The sequence below is a fragment of the Suillus subalutaceus genome (genome assembly GCF_016647625.1).
Source record: "Suillus subalutaceus strain FC151 chromosome Unknown DFJ58scaffold_106, whole genome shotgun sequence".
Lineage (NCBI taxonomy): Eukaryota > Fungi > Basidiomycota > Agaricomycetes > Boletales > Suillaceae > Suillus > Suillus subalutaceus.
In genome coordinates, this window is record NW_024540355.1 from 1 (window position 1) to 21,011 (window position 21,011).

General features: G+C 44.2%; 11 protein-coding genes across 11 annotated transcripts; 3 read left to right on the top strand and 8 right to left on the bottom strand.

Annotated features, from left to right (window-relative positions):
* Nucleotides 1–1,619: 1,619 nt before the first annotated feature.
* DFJ58DRAFT_844197 (uncharacterized protein) lies at nucleotides 1,620–2,325 on the top strand (the record flags this gene model as incomplete). Its single annotated transcript, XM_041393054.1, has 5 exons — nucleotides 1,620–1,638; nucleotides 1,708–1,734; nucleotides 1,808–1,896; nucleotides 1,924–2,164; nucleotides 2,288–2,325. The coding sequence occupies 5 exons, from the start codon at nucleotides 1,620–1,622 to the stop codon at nucleotides 2,323–2,325; spliced, it is 414 nt and encodes a 137-aa protein (XP_041240437.1).
* A 682-nt stretch (nucleotides 2,326–3,007) lies between these two features.
* On the bottom strand, nucleotides 3,008–3,967 carry DFJ58DRAFT_731445 (uncharacterized protein; the record flags this gene model as incomplete). The annotated part of the gene is made up of 5 exons (XM_041386035.1): nucleotides 3,008–3,279; nucleotides 3,338–3,558; nucleotides 3,614–3,734; nucleotides 3,794–3,900; nucleotides 3,957–3,967. 5 exons carry the CDS (start codon nucleotides 3,965–3,967, stop codon nucleotides 3,008–3,010), a joined length of 732 nt encoding a protein of 243 aa, XP_041240438.1.
* Nucleotides 3,968–4,112: 145 nt separating this feature from the next.
* On the bottom strand, nucleotides 4,113–4,824 carry DFJ58DRAFT_731446 (uncharacterized protein; the record flags this gene model as incomplete). Its single annotated transcript, XM_041386036.1, has 2 exons — nucleotides 4,113–4,532; nucleotides 4,588–4,824. The coding sequence occupies 2 exons, from the start codon at nucleotides 4,822–4,824 to the stop codon at nucleotides 4,113–4,115; spliced, it is 657 nt and encodes a 218-aa protein (XP_041240439.1).
* A 226-nt stretch (nucleotides 4,825–5,050) lies between these two features.
* Nucleotides 5,051–5,453, top strand: DFJ58DRAFT_731447 (uncharacterized protein; the record flags this gene model as incomplete). The annotated part of the gene is made up of 2 exons (XM_041386037.1): nucleotides 5,051–5,180; nucleotides 5,233–5,453. The coding sequence occupies 2 exons, from the start codon at nucleotides 5,051–5,053 to the stop codon at nucleotides 5,451–5,453; spliced, it is 351 nt and encodes a 116-aa protein (XP_041240440.1).
* A 2,048-nt stretch (nucleotides 5,454–7,501) lies between these two features.
* On the top strand, nucleotides 7,502–10,548 carry DFJ58DRAFT_717719 (uncharacterized protein; the record flags this gene model as incomplete). The annotated part of the gene is made up of 13 exons (XM_041384391.1): nucleotides 7,502–7,714; nucleotides 7,766–8,137; nucleotides 8,193–8,230; nucleotides 8,441–8,603; nucleotides 8,659–8,807; nucleotides 8,856–9,194; nucleotides 9,316–9,350; nucleotides 9,378–9,494; nucleotides 9,555–9,693; nucleotides 9,746–9,982; nucleotides 10,013–10,225; nucleotides 10,262–10,362; nucleotides 10,409–10,548. 13 exons carry the CDS (start codon nucleotides 7,502–7,504, stop codon nucleotides 10,546–10,548), a joined length of 2,256 nt encoding a protein of 751 aa, XP_041240441.1.
* Nucleotides 10,549–11,006: 458 nt separating this feature from the next.
* DFJ58DRAFT_853521 (uncharacterized protein) lies at nucleotides 11,007–12,532 on the bottom strand (the record flags this gene model as incomplete). The annotated part of the gene is made up of 4 exons (XM_041393853.1): nucleotides 11,007–11,837; nucleotides 11,919–12,024; nucleotides 12,122–12,363; nucleotides 12,419–12,532. The coding sequence occupies 4 exons, from the start codon at nucleotides 12,530–12,532 to the stop codon at nucleotides 11,007–11,009; spliced, it is 1,293 nt and encodes a 430-aa protein (XP_041240442.1).
* A 509-nt stretch (nucleotides 12,533–13,041) lies between these two features.
* Nucleotides 13,042–14,472, bottom strand: DFJ58DRAFT_853522 (uncharacterized protein; the record flags this gene model as incomplete). Its single annotated transcript, XM_041393854.1, has 6 exons — nucleotides 14,149–14,472; nucleotides 13,875–13,986; nucleotides 13,640–13,816; nucleotides 13,285–13,320; nucleotides 13,224–13,242; nucleotides 13,042–13,104 (listed from the first exon to the last, which is right to left on the bottom strand). The coding sequence occupies exons 1-6, from the start codon at nucleotides 14,288–14,290 to the stop codon at nucleotides 13,042–13,044; spliced, it is 549 nt and encodes a 182-aa protein (XP_041240443.1). The 5' UTR covers nucleotides 14,291–14,472.
* A 383-nt stretch (nucleotides 14,473–14,855) lies between these two features.
* DFJ58DRAFT_632052 (uncharacterized protein) lies at nucleotides 14,856–15,206 on the bottom strand (the record flags this gene model as incomplete). The annotated part of the gene is made up of 1 exon (XM_041381216.1): nucleotides 14,856–15,206. A coding segment is annotated over one exon (351 nt), but the record flags the coding sequence as incomplete, so codon positions are not given.
* A 1,768-nt stretch (nucleotides 15,207–16,974) lies between these two features.
* Nucleotides 16,975–18,038, bottom strand: DFJ58DRAFT_853524 (uncharacterized protein; the record flags this gene model as incomplete). Its single annotated transcript, XM_041393855.1, is given in 6 exon segments — nucleotides 16,975–17,018; nucleotides 17,132–17,180; nucleotides 17,285–17,538; nucleotides 17,562–17,731; nucleotides 17,751–17,938; nucleotides 18,006–18,038. 6 exon segments carry the CDS (start codon nucleotides 18,036–18,038, stop codon nucleotides 16,975–16,977), a joined length of 738 nt encoding a protein of 245 aa, XP_041240445.1.
* Nucleotides 18,039–19,521: 1,483 nt separating this feature from the next.
* On the bottom strand, nucleotides 19,522–19,898 carry DFJ58DRAFT_635301 (uncharacterized protein; the record flags this gene model as incomplete). The annotated part of the gene is made up of 2 exons (XM_041381272.1): nucleotides 19,522–19,767; nucleotides 19,821–19,898. Coding segments are annotated over 2 exons (324 nt in total), but the record flags the coding sequence as incomplete, so codon positions are not given.
* Nucleotides 19,899–20,411: 513 nt separating this feature from the next.
* Nucleotides 20,412–20,615, bottom strand: DFJ58DRAFT_665132 (uncharacterized protein; the record flags this gene model as incomplete). Its single annotated transcript, XM_041382485.1, has 1 exon — nucleotides 20,412–20,615. A coding segment is annotated over one exon (204 nt), but the record flags the coding sequence as incomplete, so codon positions are not given.
* Between the last annotated feature and the right edge of the window lie 396 nt (nucleotides 20,616–21,011).

The following is a 21,011-nucleotide window of genomic DNA, read 5'->3' on the forward strand; positions in this document are numbered from 1 at the left end:
ACCCCCCTGCTGTTCACTTGATTTGAGCTTGTAATAGAGAGGATGACGAAGGAAAACTATTTAATCTACCATATTTCTGTGTTTACAAGTGGTGAGCGCCATGCCTAACGGACGGGCTGCAATAAGAGAACTATGATGTCATTTGAATAATTTGATCCTGGCTCATCATTGGTGGAAACCGAGCCCCGAAGGTGATATATCATGAAATGCCTGAAAGTGATTTATCACACAAGGTGATACAAAGGTGATGTATCACAAAAAGCTTTAAAGTGATGTATCATGCGAGGCTTTAAAGTGATGTTACTGATGTATCACGCAAGGCTTTAAAGTGATATATCACGCGAGGTAACACGACTGAAAGTGATATATCATGCAAACCTGAAGGGCTTTGAAGGTGATATATCACACGAACCTCAAACACGACCAAAAATGATATATCACACAAGCCTCAAACATAACTGAAAGTGATATATCACGCGAGCCTCAAGGGCTTTGAAGGTGATATATCACGCGTGCCTCAAACACGACTGAAAGTGATATATCATGTGAGCCTCAAACACAACTGAGAGTGATATATCACGTGAGCCTCAAGGGCTTTGAAGGTGATACATCACAGGACAGGCAGTGGGAAAGGTGAGGGAGGTGATACATCATGGTATATGGACCACAGGCTCTGATATAACATCAGCCTTCTACAATACTAGACATTGATGTATTATACCTACAGGATTTTGTGCGCTATAAGCGTGGGAATAGCGTCGGATAAGTCGCGGGAGCATGAATAGCACTGCGGGAATGTGCGCGCATAGTGCGGGAAAGTGCGGAATAGCGTCAGACAAGGGTTATGGCTGAGACAAGTGAAGACTGCTGATAGGGGAGTAGTGAATGATATGAGGGATAACTTTGGTCCACCTATTGAAGGCTTATGCAGGTATACATGCCTAGCGCCAATATGATTGTCACACCGCCCCTCTCCCTGCTTCTCTGCGATCTGGATCTGATCATCCCATCAAAAGAATACTCCGGAATGATGTTTCCACACCTCGTGTGTCTATTGGTTCTCTCTGTGCCTTTGATTCCTGCAAAATGCTACCCCTTGACTATTTTTCTCCTTGGTTCAATGTGTGCAGGCACCCACACACCATCAAAATTTCTCGGACCCTCATTTCAGTAACTGCCTCGGATATTATTTCAATGCTGCAAAACATGTAGTAAGTGCCCAGTTTTTTACTAGGCTCTTGAATCTTGCCTAACATGTATGGTTTTTCACTCGTTTACTAGAGAATAAGTATTGTGTCTGAAAGCCTGGTTTAAACACGGTGGTCTGGAATGCAGTTGGCCATTTTCCGATGCCCAGCAGCCTGTGTTATCATTGCCCTTCCTCCCAGATTGATTTTTTTTTCTACTTGAGTGTGTTGAATCATTGCAGTTCCATCTGCTTCGCTTTCATCCCACATCTTGTTTCTTTCGAGACAATTTCATCTATTCTCCAGTTGTTGTTTTGTACTATGCTTCTGGTTCTATTCTTATATTTGTGCTGCACTGCATACCAATACAGTTGTCTATGCCATAATGTATACGCCCTTAGTGTATATTTTCAATACTGTATCGAGTTTTCAATGGTCCCACTGTGGGACAGTGAGAAAATCAATGCATAATGTATATTGTATAATGTATTGACCTCGCATGCCTATTATACATTATCAGACAGCACTTTTGGTGGTGGGGACCATTGTCAGTGCCAGCTATTGTCCACACATTGTATGAAAACCCCATGGACGCATTTTTGGTAAACCACTATCCTTAGATGAGCTGCTCGAGCCGGCTGAGGAAAAACAAATCGGGGATTCCCTTGGGTTCGACTTGAATGGTGGGGACATGACCATTGTTGTTGCAGTCAGTCGAGAGATCACTGAGAAATAGGGTGAGGTGATTGAAGCTGATTCTGATGACGACTCGGAAGAAGATCATGATGCGGCCCCAGAGGTTTCCCGTGTAGAAGCACTAGCGCTATGTCAGCGGCTTGAAGGAGCATGCCTTCAGCATGGACATTCTCAGGACTCAACACACACACTTGATTTGTTAAAGCAAATCCGTCGTTTCTGTGTCCAATTACAATGCGAGGAGCTACTCCATGTGAGGCAGACAACGTTAGATTCGTTTTGTAAGTAGATATGTACTCTAGCACCTTTGAATTTCGACACTGTTGAGCGGTGTCACATGTGTTTGTCACATTTAGTCACAATGCGTGACATCGGTTCTTCTGTATAACTTTGATAATGTATAGGTGTGAGGTGGGTCCCGACGTTATACGTTATGGGATAGACAACTGTAGTTCAATGATCCAACACTTAGCTGATGTGTCCCAATTACCAAATAAATAAATTGTGGTTGCGATGGCACAAAGTCCCATTATCCATAACGTGAGGGTTGCGATGGCATGAAGTCCCATTATCCATAATGTGAGGTGTAATTTTTCTCTGAAGTCCAAGTCTTTGAGGCACGTGTGTGATGTACTTGCTCAAGCAATGTATGTCCAAGATCATAGTATATTCTGTAACTCAATACATACAAGTATCTATCAGCATTAAAGACACATCAGTACAATACTCATGCTACGAATGCAAAACACGTCAGGTATTCATAATTTTTGTCTGTGTGAATTGTAAGATTTAATGAAAGAAGAGTGTGATAGAGGACATACCTCTTTGAAGAGGAAAGCGACCCCCCCTGCGATTGGAGCCTTGCGTTTCATTTTGGACTCTCCATTATCTCCAATGTTGTTTGCCTGTGTAAGGTGCGTGGTAGCTTGTCTGATTTGCCCCGTCTTTCTTGGCGCATCGACAAGACTGGGCAAGTGTTTGTCCATGGTCACTGCAGGTGCAGCAGCTCGCTTGCTGATAGTTGTAGTAGTGGCATGGGTTTGTGCTGGTAAGTGCATGCTGGGTGCACTGATAGCATCAGCACTGGAGGTGTCTGAGTCTGTAGTCAGTACAGGTGCAGGTCTTCAGTCCAGATGCTCATCAATTGTGGGCTGCAGGTGGGCTGCGGGTGTTGCAGGGGCTGCAGGTGCTAAAGGGGCTGCAGGTGTTGCAGGGGCTGCAGGTATTGCAGGCTCGGAACCAGACCGTGGAAGGTGAGAGTTTGGAAAAATATAACTTGGCCCCATTTGGAAATGGGGTGTTGAGGAACAGAGGGGAGATGATACCTGCTGGTCCCAGACTTCACGAGTCCATGATAAAATTGGGGGTACCAGTCTGCGAGCTTGACGGTGGTGGACTATAAGACAATGACAGAGTGTCATTGTATAGCGATGGGGTGTAGGGATCAAACGAACTTGTGGCAGGATGTGCAGAGAGGAGCACTTCAGTCCCAGTCTGCGAGCTTGACGGCGGCGGATTATAAGATAATGACTGATATTTATTGTAGAGCAATGGGGTGTGGGGATCAAGTGAACTTGCGGCAGGATGTGCAGGGAGTAGCACTTCAGTCTCATCAATAAAGGACTCTGTGTGTTTGATTTGTCGAAGGTCCAAAGTCCACCAGATGGTATAAAACCTTCATCTGGCCAAACATGTACAGGTGTCAGTGCTTGACTATGTGGAATGCCAACTGGGGGGATGTGTTACTGGTAGAAGCTGCACCCACGAAGTCCATGGTAGGTGGAATGACAGTAGCACTCAGAGGACTTTGAGGGACATAATTGAGCGCACATGTCTTCCTCACATGCTCCGCTGAAAATTTATGGGGACAGATCAAGCAATGCTCATACAAAAACTAATAGCTGACTCACGAAAAATGGTGCCAACAAACTCCAAGTAAGGATTGAGATGGCATTCAATGAAGTCAGGTGTACAATCACGCCAGTTTTGGCCTTTGCCATTGACACCAGTGTGATATCTAAAACATTGTTGTGAGCCACTTAGTCATCACATCTTGACCAAACAAAAACATACATCAACTGCATTGAGCTTACCACTGAGGCGAGGATCGGGACCTGCACCAATGATGGTCCATTCAAAACCTGTCATGTTCTGGATAGCCTGCATAAACTGTGAGATAGGACCAGTGCATTCTTCCAGCGCCCTGATTAACACTCCATCAGCGAACAATCAGATAGCTGAAAGAGGAAGGTCTAATGTTGGATATTGCTCATTGGTAGGAGGCACACTTCCTTCCCCTCTAAGTCCCCCAAGGACTCTAACTTGAGTCTTAGAGTCTTGTTCTTCTTGCACTTTTGCTTTGCACAAAGCACGAACCTCATCGCTAGAAGCTTTATATGCCTTCCTGGTGAGTTCCCTAATGCCGAGGAGCTTTTCTTCTTTTGTGACAAGGGCACCCGTCTCAATTTCCTTCTTCACCCCTTCTTGTACGCTCTCTCTGTACATCATTTTTGAGAAGACCTCAACCTCGCTATGTACTCGTGTACCCTTAGCTCTGTTATTCATCAGCTTCGTCATCGATTTCGTCATCGAATTCACAGCTGCTTTACCGCTCTTCTGGGACTGATTATTGAACCATGTGCAAATTTTCTAGGGTTCCCAAATCAGTGCTGCGCTCTATGAATTTCATGTAAGGTGAGCTGACCTTATGCCTGGCATCTACTGCCTTTCCTAATGCAATATTCTGTTCCTCAGACAGCGTGACCGGTACAGTCTGACCCTTGAATAATTCGTTGACATCGGGCCATTTTGTAAACAACTCAGCATATAGGAGGATCCAGAAACGGGTGACAGTAGCCTGGAGTTGCGCCTCTAAGAAAGGGCTGTAGTATTTCTCCAGAAAGGCCTTCTGTTCTGGTGTAGTCCATGTGACACCTGGCATATTTGGCTAACATGTTCAAGCAGTGAGTTTTTCATTTTAAAACATGCGTCATAACTTACTGCAGTCAGTCTTGAGTAATTTGAGTTGCGGGCGCTTCACAGAGTTAAAGATTGTAAAATTTGATCAGCAAAGGTTAGGCTTTCTCAATTGGAGTCAGAAAATTAAATTCACAGGGACGACAGCCAATAAAATCGCCTTCGCCACATTGCGAACCATCTATATTAGCATGCAGGGTCAGACAAACAATGTCGGTCTCAATGTTCACACCGTTTACAATGTTCCACAGTCTACTCAGCCTCTAATGTTTACCCTTGCCGAGCTCGCTGCTGCTTTGCAGTTGATAAAGGACCAGAATGGTGAGTTTTAGTACCATGCTCTTGTTACCTCCACTAAATTTTTTGGTGGCAGACATCTTCAATTCTCATGAGGATGACGGTCCTGAGCCCATCCCTTCGCCTTCTCATGGAGGCTGTCCTGCATGTGTTTTCCGTGCTCATCGCCACACATGCTATGCATGTGGCACGAACATCGCCGAAATCATCTGTACCATCCACATGACTACTGAGCTTTCCCCTGAAGAACTTGCCACCAGTAGCCGTTCTGATTTTGAGGGGGTACCTGGGTCCTGAAGAGGTAAAGATGCATTCCTTTTTCTTTGAATCTCCAGTAACATTCTATGACTCACAGAAATACACGCAATCTCACTAGAACGTCACCATGTGTCTGTAGAGCTTATATTGCCTGGACATGTATCTTACTATAGTTGTGTATGCTACCTACATAGATGTCAAATGAACCATGTTTTGCACTTCTTGAAATTTCAGTGAGGAGTCAGCGGCAAAAGTGTACAAATTCTAGAGTACCGTCCATGTTGACAATGTGAATACATATCGCATATATCAGGACCTTGATTCAAGCTTTTTGAGGCTTAACCGTGTTGCAAAGACAAGTATTTGTATTTATAGTGCTACATATAATGTTATCAGTTTCGGTCCAACTACTGTCGAGTGGCTGTTTCTAGTACAGTTTTGGTTTGACTACTGAACAGATTTCTAGTGTACTGTCCATGTCGGCAATGTGAATACAGATAAAATATATCAGGACCTTGATTTAAGCTTATTCAAAGCTTAACTGCATTGCATAGACCTTGTATTTGTATCGATAGGTAGCTACTATAGGTATAATGTTATTAGTTTTGGTCCGACTACTATGAAAAGTCTGACTTGACTGCTTCTTTTCAAACATTTTCTACCAACCACCACCGCAACACTACAACCTCTCAGAATTATGCCTTGTCCTTCCATTCATAAGACACTCAAGGCAAAACTGCAAGCAAGTCGTGAAAAAAATCGATGTCATTATGCCAAGTAAGTCTAACTACTTTTATTAATTGTGTCCGTTGATCCCTGAGCCAACCGGTTGGATTGAAGGAACAGAGACAGAATCTTAAGCCGGCGGAGAGAGCTTCATGTTGAAAAGGACACAGGGCCATCAGACCTCCAGAAAGCCGTTGCACGAGCTTTACATGGTTATGACTCAGAGGATGAGCTGGATATGTCTGGCAATTCTGACATTGTTGAGGAGAATGATGCATCTGATGTCGATATCACACCATATGTCATCTTGTCATCTTATAAATAGAAAATGAAATGAACATAAAATTAACACCCAAAAGATCCGATCTGCCGGGGTGTCTGCTTGCTATGAAAAGGATCAAAGATGACATGGTGTCTTTGATTGATGAACCTTGCGCATTTACTGAGGCTGTCTTGCTTCAGTTTGTCAAGAGCATCACATATACAGATGACCGCGCTGACAATGGTGATCAAACCATTGTTACAAACATGGTGGCCAAGGTCCAAGCCTTACTCAATGAAGCCATCCCTATTCAAGACGAAATCCATGAGTATTGTGGTTCCTTAGCAGCCAAGTATCGTGCCACTAACTCGGTCTGTCATTATCTCAACACCACACTCGGATATTTGGAAGATATTGAGTACTACTTTGATGTGGAGGGAATTTTGGAGATCTGCATTGCTCACTCTATGGGGGAGTTGATGTATCAGAAGGGTATTTGTTTTTGAGTCTTCACGTTGAGTGGCTTTGTCAATGATATATCTAGTATACATTTGCTCGAGTGTAGGCTTATTTCATTACAAAACTAGCAATGTTCACACCCACATCAATACCACACATGTAAGGCACATGACTGTGTTTATCAAGTCATGAACTTACCTTTGGAAGGTTGTTACACACAAGCAGCATGGCTGCATCAATAAATACCAAGTCTCTGTGCATCCCTCACCATTTGTATCTGAGTCATGGGTCGCCGTAGCAGCGTCAAAAGATATTAGCCGGACAGCAACAAGGCTCAGCTGCAACAGACAACTGGAGACTTGCATAAACACATCTCTCATACTATCACAGGTCCTGGACGTGTTTCTACTAACACTGAGTACTTTGTAGGCCCCATAGATATGCCGAATATTTCTGCAGTGGCTCCAGACTCGTCACTCGCCGACACTGCCTACGATGCTATCGACTGTGCTTACATGGATTATCTCAACGAGACAGATGATGCGCCTAGAAAGCGCAATCGCACGGCAGGGGTGAGTTCTTTGGATATGCTGATTGGAATTTTTTGTGATTGATTGCGCCTTACACTTAGGATCATCCAATGTTCACATGGCTGTTAGAGCGCAATTCATTCCTTCTCAAGCTGCTTCGACTGGACGGTCGCGGGGATTACATTTTGCAAGATACATGTCGAGGTGGTATAGAATGCCTTTTTCCTCCTCTTTATCGGTGCAAAGATTGTTTTACTACAGAACTGTACTGTAAACACTGCACTGTAGAGAAGCACCATGAAATACCGTTACATAGGATTGAGGTATGTGCTGTGTTGTTGATGAAATACATTCTCACAGTTTTGATTTAACAGTATTGGAATGATGGCTACTTTTCGCATGCAACACTCAAATTCCTTGGACTGCGTATACAGCTCAGTCACGCGTGCGGGGAGTGTTGCTACAACCCATCACCAGCATTCCACGACAATTTTGTAGTGCTGGATATCAATGGTGTGCACGAGGTTGCACTTGACTTCTGTGCATGTCAACTTGCACAATCTCATGCTATTCAACTACTGCGCACACGGTGGTACCCTTCTACAACCACTGCTCCCCAAAGCGCTGCTACTCCTCGACTTCTACACCACTTCCACATACTTTCCTTCGAGTCCAAGGCGTCTGCGTTTGAATACTGGCAACTGCTGGCTCATCTCACAAATAATACGGGAGTGAGTCCTACAAAGGCAAGTGTTTGATGCCATTCAGCTTGGCTTTTGAATTCTGACCGTTCTATTACAGGATTGCTATGAGGCATTGCTGAGAATGATCAAGCAATGGTGAAATATCACACTGCTTAAATGGTTGGGTCTTGGACATGACCCTGCCGGTATTCATGCTGCCACGCCAGGCGCCTGTGCAGTGTTGTGTGCTGCATGTCCCCAGCCTGGAAAGAACATGCCAGATGACTGGCAAACCGCCCCACCTGAAGTCCGGTATGCTATTCACTTATGTTTCTCTGCAAGGTACTGATAGCAGCTGTTATGTAGTTGGAAATTTGCCCTTTTCCTTGCAATTGATGCAAACTTTCGTTTGGCAAGGAAAAATGTTTCTTTTGATGTTGACCCTGGTCTGAGTCGGGGCTGGTCATATTTTGTCGAAGATCGTGAATTCAAGTCGTTTCTGAATGACGCAGGAACACTGCCTCAAGAGGTAATTGTCTTTCTTCTCAATTTGCCAACACTGCTGTAACATTCTATTTGAACAGAAAAGCACATGCGCAAGTCACAGCGCTGTGAATCTTGCAGATACAAAAAATGCACGTGGCTTGGCAGTGACAGGTGTGGGTACAGTAGATTGCACTCGTCACAATCTTAAACGACTGTGTGCGATTGGTGACCTCCAGAAGGGTGAACGGTATGTGACCCTTTCCAATGACAATAATCAAGCTGGTAATCTACATAGATATGTTAACATGGACTACCTTCTCTTCTCGACGTTGCAACACACCCGCGACATCATAGTTCTCAATATATCGTACAACATTGCTTGTCAATGGAGCAAGCATATCTGGAAATGCATGTCAAGCTATCCCTCCGCTATTCATTTCGACCGCACTGACAAGAATGTTGTATTCCTCGTCCCGAAGTTTCACCTCCCTGCACATATCAATGCTTGCCAGATCAGATTCTCGTATAACTTAGTGAAGGGTGTCGGCCGAACAGATGGTGAAGCTCCCGAGCGGGGTTGGGCTAACATCAATCCAGTGGCCACGAGCACATGCGAGATGGGGCCAGGATCACGGTGAGACACCTTGGACGACCATTTTGGGGATTTCAATTGGAAGAAAGTATCAAATTTTGGTAAGCTCTCGTTTAGCTTTCTTGTACTTTGCTATGTATCTAATGTTTCATCAAGGTATCAGCCTTTTGCACAGGATAAAGACCGCTATCCCAGAATGTGATCTCCATGTATGAGATTTTGAAGATTTTAACCAAATGCTGTCGCACGAGCGACTAAATGAAGTCAATGCATGGAAGTCGTTGATTGAAAGATGGGAAGAAGATAGATCACAGCCCAATCCTTTTGAGATAATGAGCAAATGTACGCCCTGTGTTTTGTCCTCGCATCTTGACATAGACTTAGATGTTTCATTTTTTTTAGCAATGTCACAAGCTGCTGTGCGCCTCAGTCTTTCACAGAAAGAAGCCAGCGATTTAGAACGTGGTGTCAACGATTCACTTCACTCGGATATCTCTCCAAGTATATTGATTTCCTCTGGCATGGACTACGAGGATCAACAGTGAGTGGTGTCCCATTTTCCGTTTACACAACACTGAGCGACTATGACACAGATGTCATCTTCGGCGTGACCATCGCGCCCTCAGTGTTCATGCAACCGACCTGCAGCTCGCGAAGTTCCAGGAACGTAGCAATGCATTGCAGCGCAAGATTGCTCAATGGTGTACGATACAGCTACTGTACTTCCCCTCAGTAGCTCATCTTCGATCCTCCGACATCGAGTCTAGTATAGATTCTACCCAGGAGGAGAAACCCACCGATATTAACCTGTGGTTGCCATCACAGATCAGGTGCGAGACACTGCTTCCATGCAATGACAGTTTCTCCAAATACGAGTGGGATTTACGGCGTGCTCAGGCCTTTGATGCCCTTGAAGATCTCCGCCGGCACCTCCGCCTTCGAACACATCTATACATCAAGAACGTTGAAATCAACGTATCCGTGGCTGCTGAGCGCTATCACAGAGCCTGGAACGCATTAAGTGCTCTTGCACCTTCCCTAGCCAGGGACGCGTGGACGCCAGAGCTGCCAAAGTTAGAGGAAGGGGACATCTGAGGGATGGGAGACAGCGAGTTTGGAGAGTCGAGCGGGAACCACACCTTGTCGTGGATATGGAAAGTGCGAGGTGTAGCTACTGCAGGGATGGAGGGTGAGGCAGTCCTCTCAGAAGGTGAGTGACCACGGTGTGTCAATACTTTGGCTGAATGTTTTGTTAGCTTTGCGAGTCGAATGGTGTAGATCGAGGGCCTGTGCCAACCAGTGGGTCGAAGAAGTGGAACTCCTGCTTGAAGAGATGCGGTGTGTCAGTGCTTTTCTTGCATGGCATGCTGCGTGGTGGGACGAGCAGGCCACATGAAGGGTAGGCCTAGATGATGCTTCATTGGAAGGCATCCGAGGCTATGCCAAACGCCAAGCGGCCCAGCGCAGGTCTATGAGAGATGTATTCCTCACCAAGTGGAGTATTGTACCCACCCTCCTTCATCCCGAAGCAACCGCTGCTCCCGTTTAGTACTGTCGGTACATTTTGACATACCTTCTCTTCATGCCAAATACAGACTTTTGACATCTTTACTCGCGTGATCGACACATCATTCTCAAGAAGCTACAATCCAGGCCCTGGGCCCTGGTATGCTCAGATCTCGCAATCAATATATATATATATAAGTGGGCAGCAAGCACTATGGTCAGATCTCGCGATCAAGATGTATATAAGTGGACAGCGAGTACTATGGAGCAGCAGGAGTGAGGTTATGTATAATGGATAACAAAGGATATTATCAGGGATCCATGACAAGGAAGGATAACCAGTTGTCTCTAATGAGACTTAGTTATCCATAATACTGCCAGGAGCAGGTGTTCGTTTCCATCTTCCAGCACTCGTTCCATGACTTCTTTCTTGTGTTCCAATAGTGCAAATGCTGTTTTTATCTCGTCAAGTGATATGGATTCAGGACCTGCAAGATCGTCATCAATGTTCTGAGTCTGAGGTGCGAGTGGTGGTGCCCATGCAAAATTAGCTTCTAGATCAGCAGCTACATCAATGTTAATGCCTGGCTGGGCACTGGTGTGCATGTGTGCATGACGTCGACAAATTGGCCTGCCATTAGCCAGGGCCTTCTGGTGACTGTGGTAATGAAGATTGGCTTGAATTTTTGCCAGTGCTTCAAATGTGTCTACTGTGAGATTGCAGCGCTTTGGAGACTGAGTGCTACCCATATCCAAAAAGAGGTGTTTGACATCGGCAGCATGGGGAACAATAGATAAGAGGGTGATTGCTAATGCCTTCAAAGGATGTCTGTTGCCACAGACTGTGAGGCTTTCCCACCATGCCAATCCATCAGCTTGTCCACCTGAAAATGGTGCGCAGCACAGGTTATATGCTTTGAGGTCATCAACGAGCAGTTTGGCCTTTTGTTCTCCCCATCGCCATTGTTTAGCGACAGCAAGTGCAGTTTTGACCATGAACTTGAATGGTCTTCCTTTGGAGGCATCTGTCACAGTAAGTTTGCGACATATTGGATGGAGGAAGAGCGCAAGAGAATGTAGGTCAGTGTTTATTGCATGGAACCGATGGTTGAAAACTGATTTTGCATGCATCCAGAAGCCAGTATTGTTGTCCTCAGCATCGAGTGTTAGCTGTGACATCTACTTCGCACAGCAGATAAGGTCCAACAAGCAATCAGCAAGTGTGGCTTCACGCGACTCCAAGTTTCCAATTGCATCAACCAGGAACTTAACTGTCTTCATGAGCTGGTTGAGCAGTTTCCAGTACCAAACATCGTGGAGTACTGTTGCAACAACCACCAGGGCAACTGGTGTCTGATTGTTTGTTCTTTTCTTGGCATCGGGATGCAAACATGTATGTTATAGTGAACTCCTGTAGGTGTGATTCTGTCAGGATATGAACATTAAGTTTAAAATCTACTTACCGGTAGGCAAGGACACTCATGCTTTGTAACACAAGTGCATAAAATCGACTCTCACAGTTTTGTTTCATCTTCCGGTTGATACCCTGCTTCTTCGCCTCGCCATTCAGTTGCCCACCCCAGTAGTGAGATGAATTGAAGGAGTTCACAATGTGCATCGACTTTGATACAATTTGCTTCATCAGCGGGAATGAGCATATCTTGCCAATGAGGGTGTTCAAGCTATGGAGGAAACACAGGAATGTCTGAATTATTGACATATCAATACACGACAAAGTCTGCAGCGAAGACAACACTTACGAGAACCCAAAAGTAAGATTCCTGGAATTTTCGGCGGAAAGCCTGTGTAACAGTGGGGTTGTCTGTGGTCACAGCTATGACCCATTTTCCGTCATTGATTTCCATGGTCTTCATTGTCTTTTTTGATGCAATGAGCAGGTTATCTGCAGTACCTCAACTGCCAGTCATGTCCTCAAGAGCGAGGACTACAGAAAGCTGCTTCACCTCAGCTGCAACGGACCCATACAGACTTCTCCTCAGCAAGTCTTCCCAACCATCAAGCAGAAGAGTGAGTTGGTTTCGCATTTTGAGCCAGTGTCTTCTTACTTGAGGGTCTTATATGTTGAACAGAATACAATGACTATCACAATTGTACTCTTCAAGACTAAGGTGCCAGCTCCTCAAGTTCACGGTCAACGGATTTTCTACTTCTCGGTTGATAATGTGGTGTTCGGTGGCCAAAGGGTAATAAATTACTTCTTTGCTAGATCACTTCTGATAGTAAAGGAGTATATATATTTTGTCAGGTTAACTTAAACCTAGTAGGTAATATGAACCTCTCTGAATTGAATGTGGCACGAATATGTAAAACAATAGATTATTGTATAGGTGATCCCTGTAAGATAGTATACAATCAATCTAGACTAAAAGAATATGATTGTTTTCAAAGGCAACTCGTAGGCCTTCACTTTCTTCGTGATCTCACACTGTTGAGACAGAAAGTGGGAAAACTCCTGACTTCAAATTCCTACATTCCCACACAGTTTTGGAAAAGAATGGAAGGGGAAAAACTTATATATTATGTGAGAATGGAGTCCTTATATACATTTTCGAAATCATCCTTACTAAGCAATGAGTCATCACTGGATTGGTAAGATTATGCTTACAAATTAAGCCTTTTGGTGTGCTGAATCAGCTCCTTACTAAAGTACATGAGTAAAATATTACAAAGCATGATGAATCATGACAAAACATGATGGGTCATGGAAAGTCCTTACAAATCAGAATATTACCAGTCACATGACATGCTTACAAACATATCTGAGTGGCTCACTGATGTAATCAAGTGGCTGAATAAACATAAACAAATAATGGAAAGAGACAGAAACTAATGGAAACTACAAATACAACTAAATAAATAGAAACAAAGCTTACATAAGTGAGAAGTATATCCTTTGTACACTCCTCTACTCATCTCCTTTTACACTGCTATTTGTATATGTCATGGTATGAACTCCATACCATGCATGACACTGGTCAATTTCTTCTTGTTGGACATGCACTAATTCAGTGTCCATCAGCGTATGTGATAGTACATATTGGGAGGGTGCCGTGTATGATGGCCAAATCTCGTTAAGAAACTCAAGCAAGTAGTCATTCTCGCCCGCAGAAAAAGCTATATTAGCATCAATTATGAACCTGAAACCAGTTCATTAAACTGTAAGTATCAATTGACTTATATATAGGCTGCACTTACCGCAACAGCTTGACATTCGTGCGAGAATGCTGCTCCTTTGTCAGGGGGTAATCCATATAGCCACTCAAAGGGCCCATTTTGCGTTTACCAAGCACAACTGGTTCTGAACTGCCTTGTATGGTAGGAGAAGCATTAATATTATCAGAATTAATGAATTCTACGGCATGTTCTCCACCAGCCTTGTCCATAACAAACATGTGTGCCTCTTTTCATATTTCTGCTGGACATTTTTTACACTTGTGAATATGGTGGTTTGGGAGTTGGTTGTCATGACCTTGGATGTGGACAGCATCTGGACAGTGTTTGCAGGACCAGTAGTAGCGTCCAGATTTGTTGTCGACCTTCTCGCCACGGTTGAAATTGTCGGTTATGAAAGATGGGACAGGGCGTCCAGTGCCGAGTGCAGTGGCAGGCATTGTATGATTGCAAACGATTGTCTATGTAGTACAGGCTGTATTACTGGAAAATTTTCTACTCTACAGGTAAGGAAGTACAGTTACTCTGAGTTGATTGAGAATTTCAGGTTACTATGGCCATATAAGGTGAAGACTGGTGAAGAGGGTTATTAGAATACCCTTTCACTGTGATTCCCTGTAGTTTGACATTCTGCTGGATTCTGGCTGGCAGAATGGCAGATTTCTGCCCACAACACTACCTGTGGGGAGAAGTCCTTGTCGTCCTAGAGCCACAATACAAATAAAGCCATACATTAGTCATCATACTATAGCTGAAATTTTGGAGGACAACTCCCCACAGAGCGACTGGTAAAATTTGTAGTGGCACGATAGTTAGGCCTTGTTTGTCCCACCTAAAAAATTCAAACACTTGCTGCCTATCTCAGCATGAGTCAGCTTGTATCCCGCCCTCCTGCCCCGCCACTTCCATATAGACCTGAACAGGTACCTTTTTTCTCCCTTGACTCTTGCATAAGATGTTCTGGTCGTAATAATCTTTCCCGCACTTTGGGCACTTGTCATGGTCTCACCAGGGCCCACACAATGCTATGCACATGTCTATGCACATGTCATGCACGATAGGCTGAATCCCACTGAGTAAAGCAACACAACAGCGAATCTGATAATGAGATAGGATTTTGGAGTCAGGAAAGCGCTCCATGATAGCCTGGCAAATGGAATTGTAAGCAGCTTCGGTGGTGTTGGCAAGGAATAGCTTCAATGACAAGAGTACATCAGGATCATCAATAGCCAGAATCTCTTGAGGTGGGTTGCAAAGGCATTCAAGAGCATCTGGATCAAAACTGATTACTCCATCATCCAATGTTGCACTACAAAGGGCTTCAATGAAGACCAAGGCATGTTTGATGTCATTGAGTCTTGTAAGACGAGAGAGCTCCGCAAGGTCCGCATCATTAAGTCCAACAGTATGATCTTGTTGGGGGGTCTGCACCATTAGTTTAGGCTTGCCTGGTGGCATAAATTGGATACATACTGTGATCTAGCTGATGAATATCAACATCAGGTCCATGGAAATTGCCTTTGTCATCCTGATTTGCGATGTTGTGTCCCTCATCACAATCCTCATTGGCATGGCCCTGGGTACCACCATCACAAGTTTCAAATGTGTTCTCAGGAGCAGGGGTGTTATCACATCCATGAACTGTGTTATCATGGTCCTGGATCCCATCATCACCGTGAGGTACAAAGTCTGGTATGTCCTCCTGTATAGGTTGTGCTATGTCAGAATATCGAAACCCTTGAGAATATTGATCCATCTTACCTTGAAGTGCAAAGAACCATCGACTGATCTGTCTGCAGCCTCTTCAACACATCTGCACTTGACAGGAGTAGGGTTGTGCATGAGCTGGACATCTGTGTCATTGAGCTGGACACTGATGGAAGTAGTGCTAGAATTCAATTGGATCAATGTGGTGAGGGATTTGTTGAAAATGGCCCTGGGAGCATGATATTTAGCATGACAGAAGTATGTAGCTTGAGATACATACTGGGGAAGTCCTGCACATTTTGTAGTACAATCGCAGAGGAATTGCTGCTCCATGTGATCACAATTCTCGACTCACGATACTGCAGATTACCCAAAGTGGAGTGTGCACAAAGTGTAGGAAATACAGGACCATGAAAAAACTCGACCATTGTGTATAGGATTGCACAGGAAATGCAGGAAATGCAGGCTGTATGTGCTGATGGTCACTGTAGAAAGTTAAAACTGATCTTATCTGCAGAGTGTAGGATTGTTTGTACCAATACATATCATCGCTGTTCAATTTATATCTATTGTATCTACCCTATTCGATTTATATCCACCTCCACCTTGCTTGTTTTCACTGGGGGTTAACACCAGCCCCAGTCTGCCTGAAGTACTGCAATGCATTTTGTATTTAGTCCTAAGACTGATATCCAGTGGTTAGTCAATGCATATGAGAGGGGGAAAGGGGCACACTAGGAAAGGTGGTTGCCCACTGCCTGCATGAATTTATTCTTCTCCTCAGTGTACATACTCCCACATGTCGGAAATCTCGAAAATCCATTTTAAGCCATCATAATGGATTAAAATAGACAAATTCAGTGGCACTATTTTAATCCTGATGTAATAAGAGAGTTGTATTACAATGCAATTATTATTACCATTATAATTTTATTTGTAACGATGCTGGCAATAGAAATTCTAACCAATAGTGACAGTTGTAATACACTTTGCAATTCCCATTTAGAGCTTATTTGAACATTGCAGATTATCACAATATCCGCTATAATAACCATTAAATTACCAATGGAAATTGAGCTTGCAGGTCCCACGAGGTTTGTTGTAATACTCCGAATGTAATTGCAACCAGTCTGGAACATATTGTAACTTGACCGGCAGTGTTATTTGTATAAATTTTATCATTAGATCCACACGATGTAGTCAAATGCGTGTCAATCACTATGAAGTAACTAATTAAATGGCATAATAATACCTGGACCCCAACCAGGCAATGGACATCAGTTGAATGTTTGTTCACAAAGACAATAGACATGACATTACCTTCAACCAGTATTAAGAACGATTCAGATCTCTCGAGGCCAAGCACTAATACAGGGGGCGGACATCGAGCCACTCATCACATTGACAAGCCTTGATATCAAGCTGATGGTCTGATGTCCTGGACTTCTAAAGCAGCCAATGCTGAACCCATGGTGATGGGGGTTACAGTGTTTTCAAAGTTGCAAGTCAACAACGACGATACGGCGTAGGTGGGTGCTTGAAGGTAGCAATAGTTTGTCAATCTGAGTCGGTACCACATGCTGGGAAGTCCTTCACAAGGTGGTCTCGCAGAAATACAAAGTCCTGGAATCATCGACAAGAGGAAGGATTAGAAGTAGAGAATATTTGAAGATTGGTCTGCAAATGCTTCAAAACTATGCACAAGAGCTTGGTATATCACAACACACCTTTGCCGAGACTAGGTAGGAGACATATGCGTCTTTAGTTTCTGCAAGCTCCTTTACAGGATCTTTGACAGTAACAATGAGATACCCCTCCCACTTTGGATTGTGTGGACTCCGTTCATCCTCTGTCCCTGCCATACTCTGCTTGAAGCCTGGGCCAGACGGTTGGATGGTGTGATTGGCGTCATAGGGTGCCGAAGGGGACTCCAAAGTAACACTGTCAAACATGTCCTCTTCATCGCCGAGCATGTCAGGATCTGCTATTAACTTTCGGGCTCACCGCTGGTATTGAGAAAGCGTTCATCAGGCTTGCGTATGCATGCAAATGCATTGAGGAGGGTGTCTGAGATGTTATCGATGAGTCCTGGTGTGGGTTCTGGCCCTGGAGGGTGTGCGAGATGTTGATGCATATGAACGTGCTGGAAGGTGTCTGAATCAGGGGCATTTGGACTGCGCTAAATTGACGTACTCATTCTGTTGACTCGAAGAACGCATGGACAAGAGTGCTACGTTGTAGGGTGGGATGTCGGGATATCCATTCAAGGAAATGGTGGAGGCTGTCAAAAATGAGACACTGACGAGTCCACACGCCACAAATATGTACTCTAGTCTGCGGCGCTCCATAAACTCTGGGCTAAAGTGATCGCCTGTCAGGTACTCTATGCGTGGTTAGACAATATTGAGATTACGAGGGAAACATATACAGCTGCCAGATGTGACATACCTTGAGATCAAATATGATGGGGAAGCCAGACATGGCAGAGGCTGGATTCAGTTAGACCAGTTGGGCTGGGAGTGGGTGAAGTTCGAAGCAGAGATGAATCATGAGCAGAATGACGAGTTTGAGACACCAGAAGGGAGAACTTCATATTGGAATGACGCAGAGCTCACCAATATGTAGGCACCCAAATCCTAAGTAGCATACATCAGACGCCCCATAATTGACTGCAAAAATGAAACAACACACTTGTTCCTGATACTAAGAGTCATGGTGAAATATGCGGAACACCATAGGAGCCATGCTACACATCCAGTCCCCTTAGTCTTGATGGTATCAGCACTCGACCAATCATAGATTGCTTTCATGTAGAGCCAAATCAGAATTGTTGACCTTCTGATGGATCACCACAAATCAGTCTCCCAGGTAAGCTAAGCTCCCCTGGTTTTGGAATCCAAAGGGCTTTGTGTGCTCCTGATCTTTGATAATTTTGTTAAGCTTCTGCACCAGGTATTTGCCTTGCTGATTTGCGACTGTAAATAGACATTGTCAAGATGGGAAACTCGCACCCCATTATGAGTGCCAAATAGGGTCATGGGCAGACAGACCTTGTGCAGTGGCAGGATGGAGCTGTCCTTTGATGTTTGCAGTGTCACCAATAGCCCATTGACAGATTCAGACATCTGGGTGTCTATGCAAGTAACAAGTTGATTATAGAGTGTCAATAAACCTTGAAGACAATTCAGAGCTTTAAGAGGTCGACAAATGCAATAATAAACAGGATGACGTACTTTGAAACTGAATGGTCCAGGTGCAGTGTTGTAATGTGGGGGGTGATGGCAGTAATAAGGCATTGTCAGAGGTGCAACGAGGATTCAGAGACTTAATGATGGTGTAATAGCAGACCAACATTGATTCAGAGTCTCTGAATCAGTAATAATATGGTAAAGGTCAGAGTGAAAAATTCAGAGCAGTGTTACAATGCTGATGTAATCAATTGCAAGTGAGTCAACACTGTTTAACTGTTTAAGCTGGCCATTGGCATGTGGTTTCAAAACTGTAGCAAGTACATTATAATATGGCAAGCCTCGTTATACAGTAGAACTGTACTGTGCTAACTATTAGAATATCCCTCCTTGACAAATTTAGATCACTTTTTCTTGCGACAATCAGACTTGCGAGCTGCAGCTTGATCTAAAGCATCCTGGACCTTCTTTGACTTTTTCCTTGATCTACGTTTATTACCCTGGATTACCTCTGAATCATCAACCAGTTCAACAGTTGAACTATTGGTATTCACAGGCAGTTCCTCAGTCATGTGAGCCTGAGGCTCAGTATGGATGGGCACATGCAAATCATCTTCTGGGGCAAGTGGCAAAGCTGGGGGAGTGCTGGAAGCTACATCCAAAGGTGCAGATGGTGGAGGAATAGATGGGTTGACTTGGACGGCAGTGACAGTGACAGGAACGGCGCTGATCTCTGGGGCAGAGTCCAAGTCTGAGTCTTCAGCATCATTAGCTTTTAGACCGGCCATTGTGAGAGCGATCTGCGCCGTAAAATCTTCACCGTTGGGCATATTTACAGGCAACTTTGCAGTTCCGAAAATGTGCCCTTCGATGTGCTGCCTGTTTTTTGTGAGATACAGAGTCCCCCAGCAACAAACCAATATTTTCTTGAAGCTGTAGAATAAGTTCTTGTATTGAATTCCCAAGTTCTTCCCTTGTCCATCCTGAGAGAACGTAGTGTCGGGTGAAAGGAGGAAAATAGCCTGTTGATAGATCATGCTCGATGATGACACAAACACCAAGATAAGCCACTTACCATTGTCGCGCTCCATGCTATTGCTCCTGGAGTGATCGTTGATATTCCCCAAAGCTTGAAATTCCTGGGTGGCCCGCCCTTCTTCCCAGAGGTGAGAGATGCTTCACCCATCAAAACAGCTTTCAAGATCTGTGAATAAACAGTCAGTTATGTACTAACAAAGATGTCAACTACACACTTGCACCAGTGGTCTCCAGTTGCCGAAAATGGTTGAATTAGTAGCGTCAGGGTGTGCATCAGGGAAGAGGATGGGCGGAAAGGGTGGATATGAATGGTTTCCAGGTGTGGTGCCCAGCAGATCACAAAGCTCTTTGATCGTGTCCCACTTCGTGGATGTGACTAAGTAATCAGAATCCAGGTTGAAGATGCAACTTCCGACACGTCTCAACTTGATGAGCTCGGATGACTGGCCTGCTTTGAGTGATTGTTGCAGTTGGACAAGAGTCAGCACATAGAAGTTTATTTGATAGTATAATAAACACGTACAATCTTATGGAAATGGTTCGAGGCAACAAGGTGATGCAGGTGTTGATGAAGCATACTATAAAGCTCGGACAATAGTGCGTCTTCTTCAGCAGTGGAGTTCGCATATCAAGCAGCTTGTTCAAATGGCAGAGCAGACACCAGCAAAGCCTTCTTGAGCAGTTCAGCATTCAGCAGGAACATCTCATACATAACACCATATTTCTTTGCAAATGTCTTCACTTCTTCATCGAATGCGACAAGATCCGAGGGTGCCTTGGAGGATTTGCGAGTGGGCTGGTTAGCCTCTAAAATCATGTTTTGTTCTTCCAAAATTCAGTTGCACTGCTTGATAGCATCTAACTGGAGCTGCACCTGCCTAAGAGTCTATTGGAACAGATCAGGAACTCCTCAACATGATGGTACAGTTATTAACTTACCACACTAACATGGGCTTCTTCGCGGGAGCGGTGTCATGCATGGTATGTGACACATACCATGACATATACATAGCAGGAGTAATAAGGAAGGTATAATACACCGGACTGTATCCTATCATCAAGTTACCCCATCATTTTTCCCTTAGTTATTAGCTAGTATTTTCACTTTCAAAACTTCACTTCCATTTTTCCATGTATTTCTATTTTGTTCCATGGGATTCTATCTCTTTCCATTTTTCTAGGCATATTTATCCATCAGACTTCCTCTCCAGCCACAAAGCATGTTTGT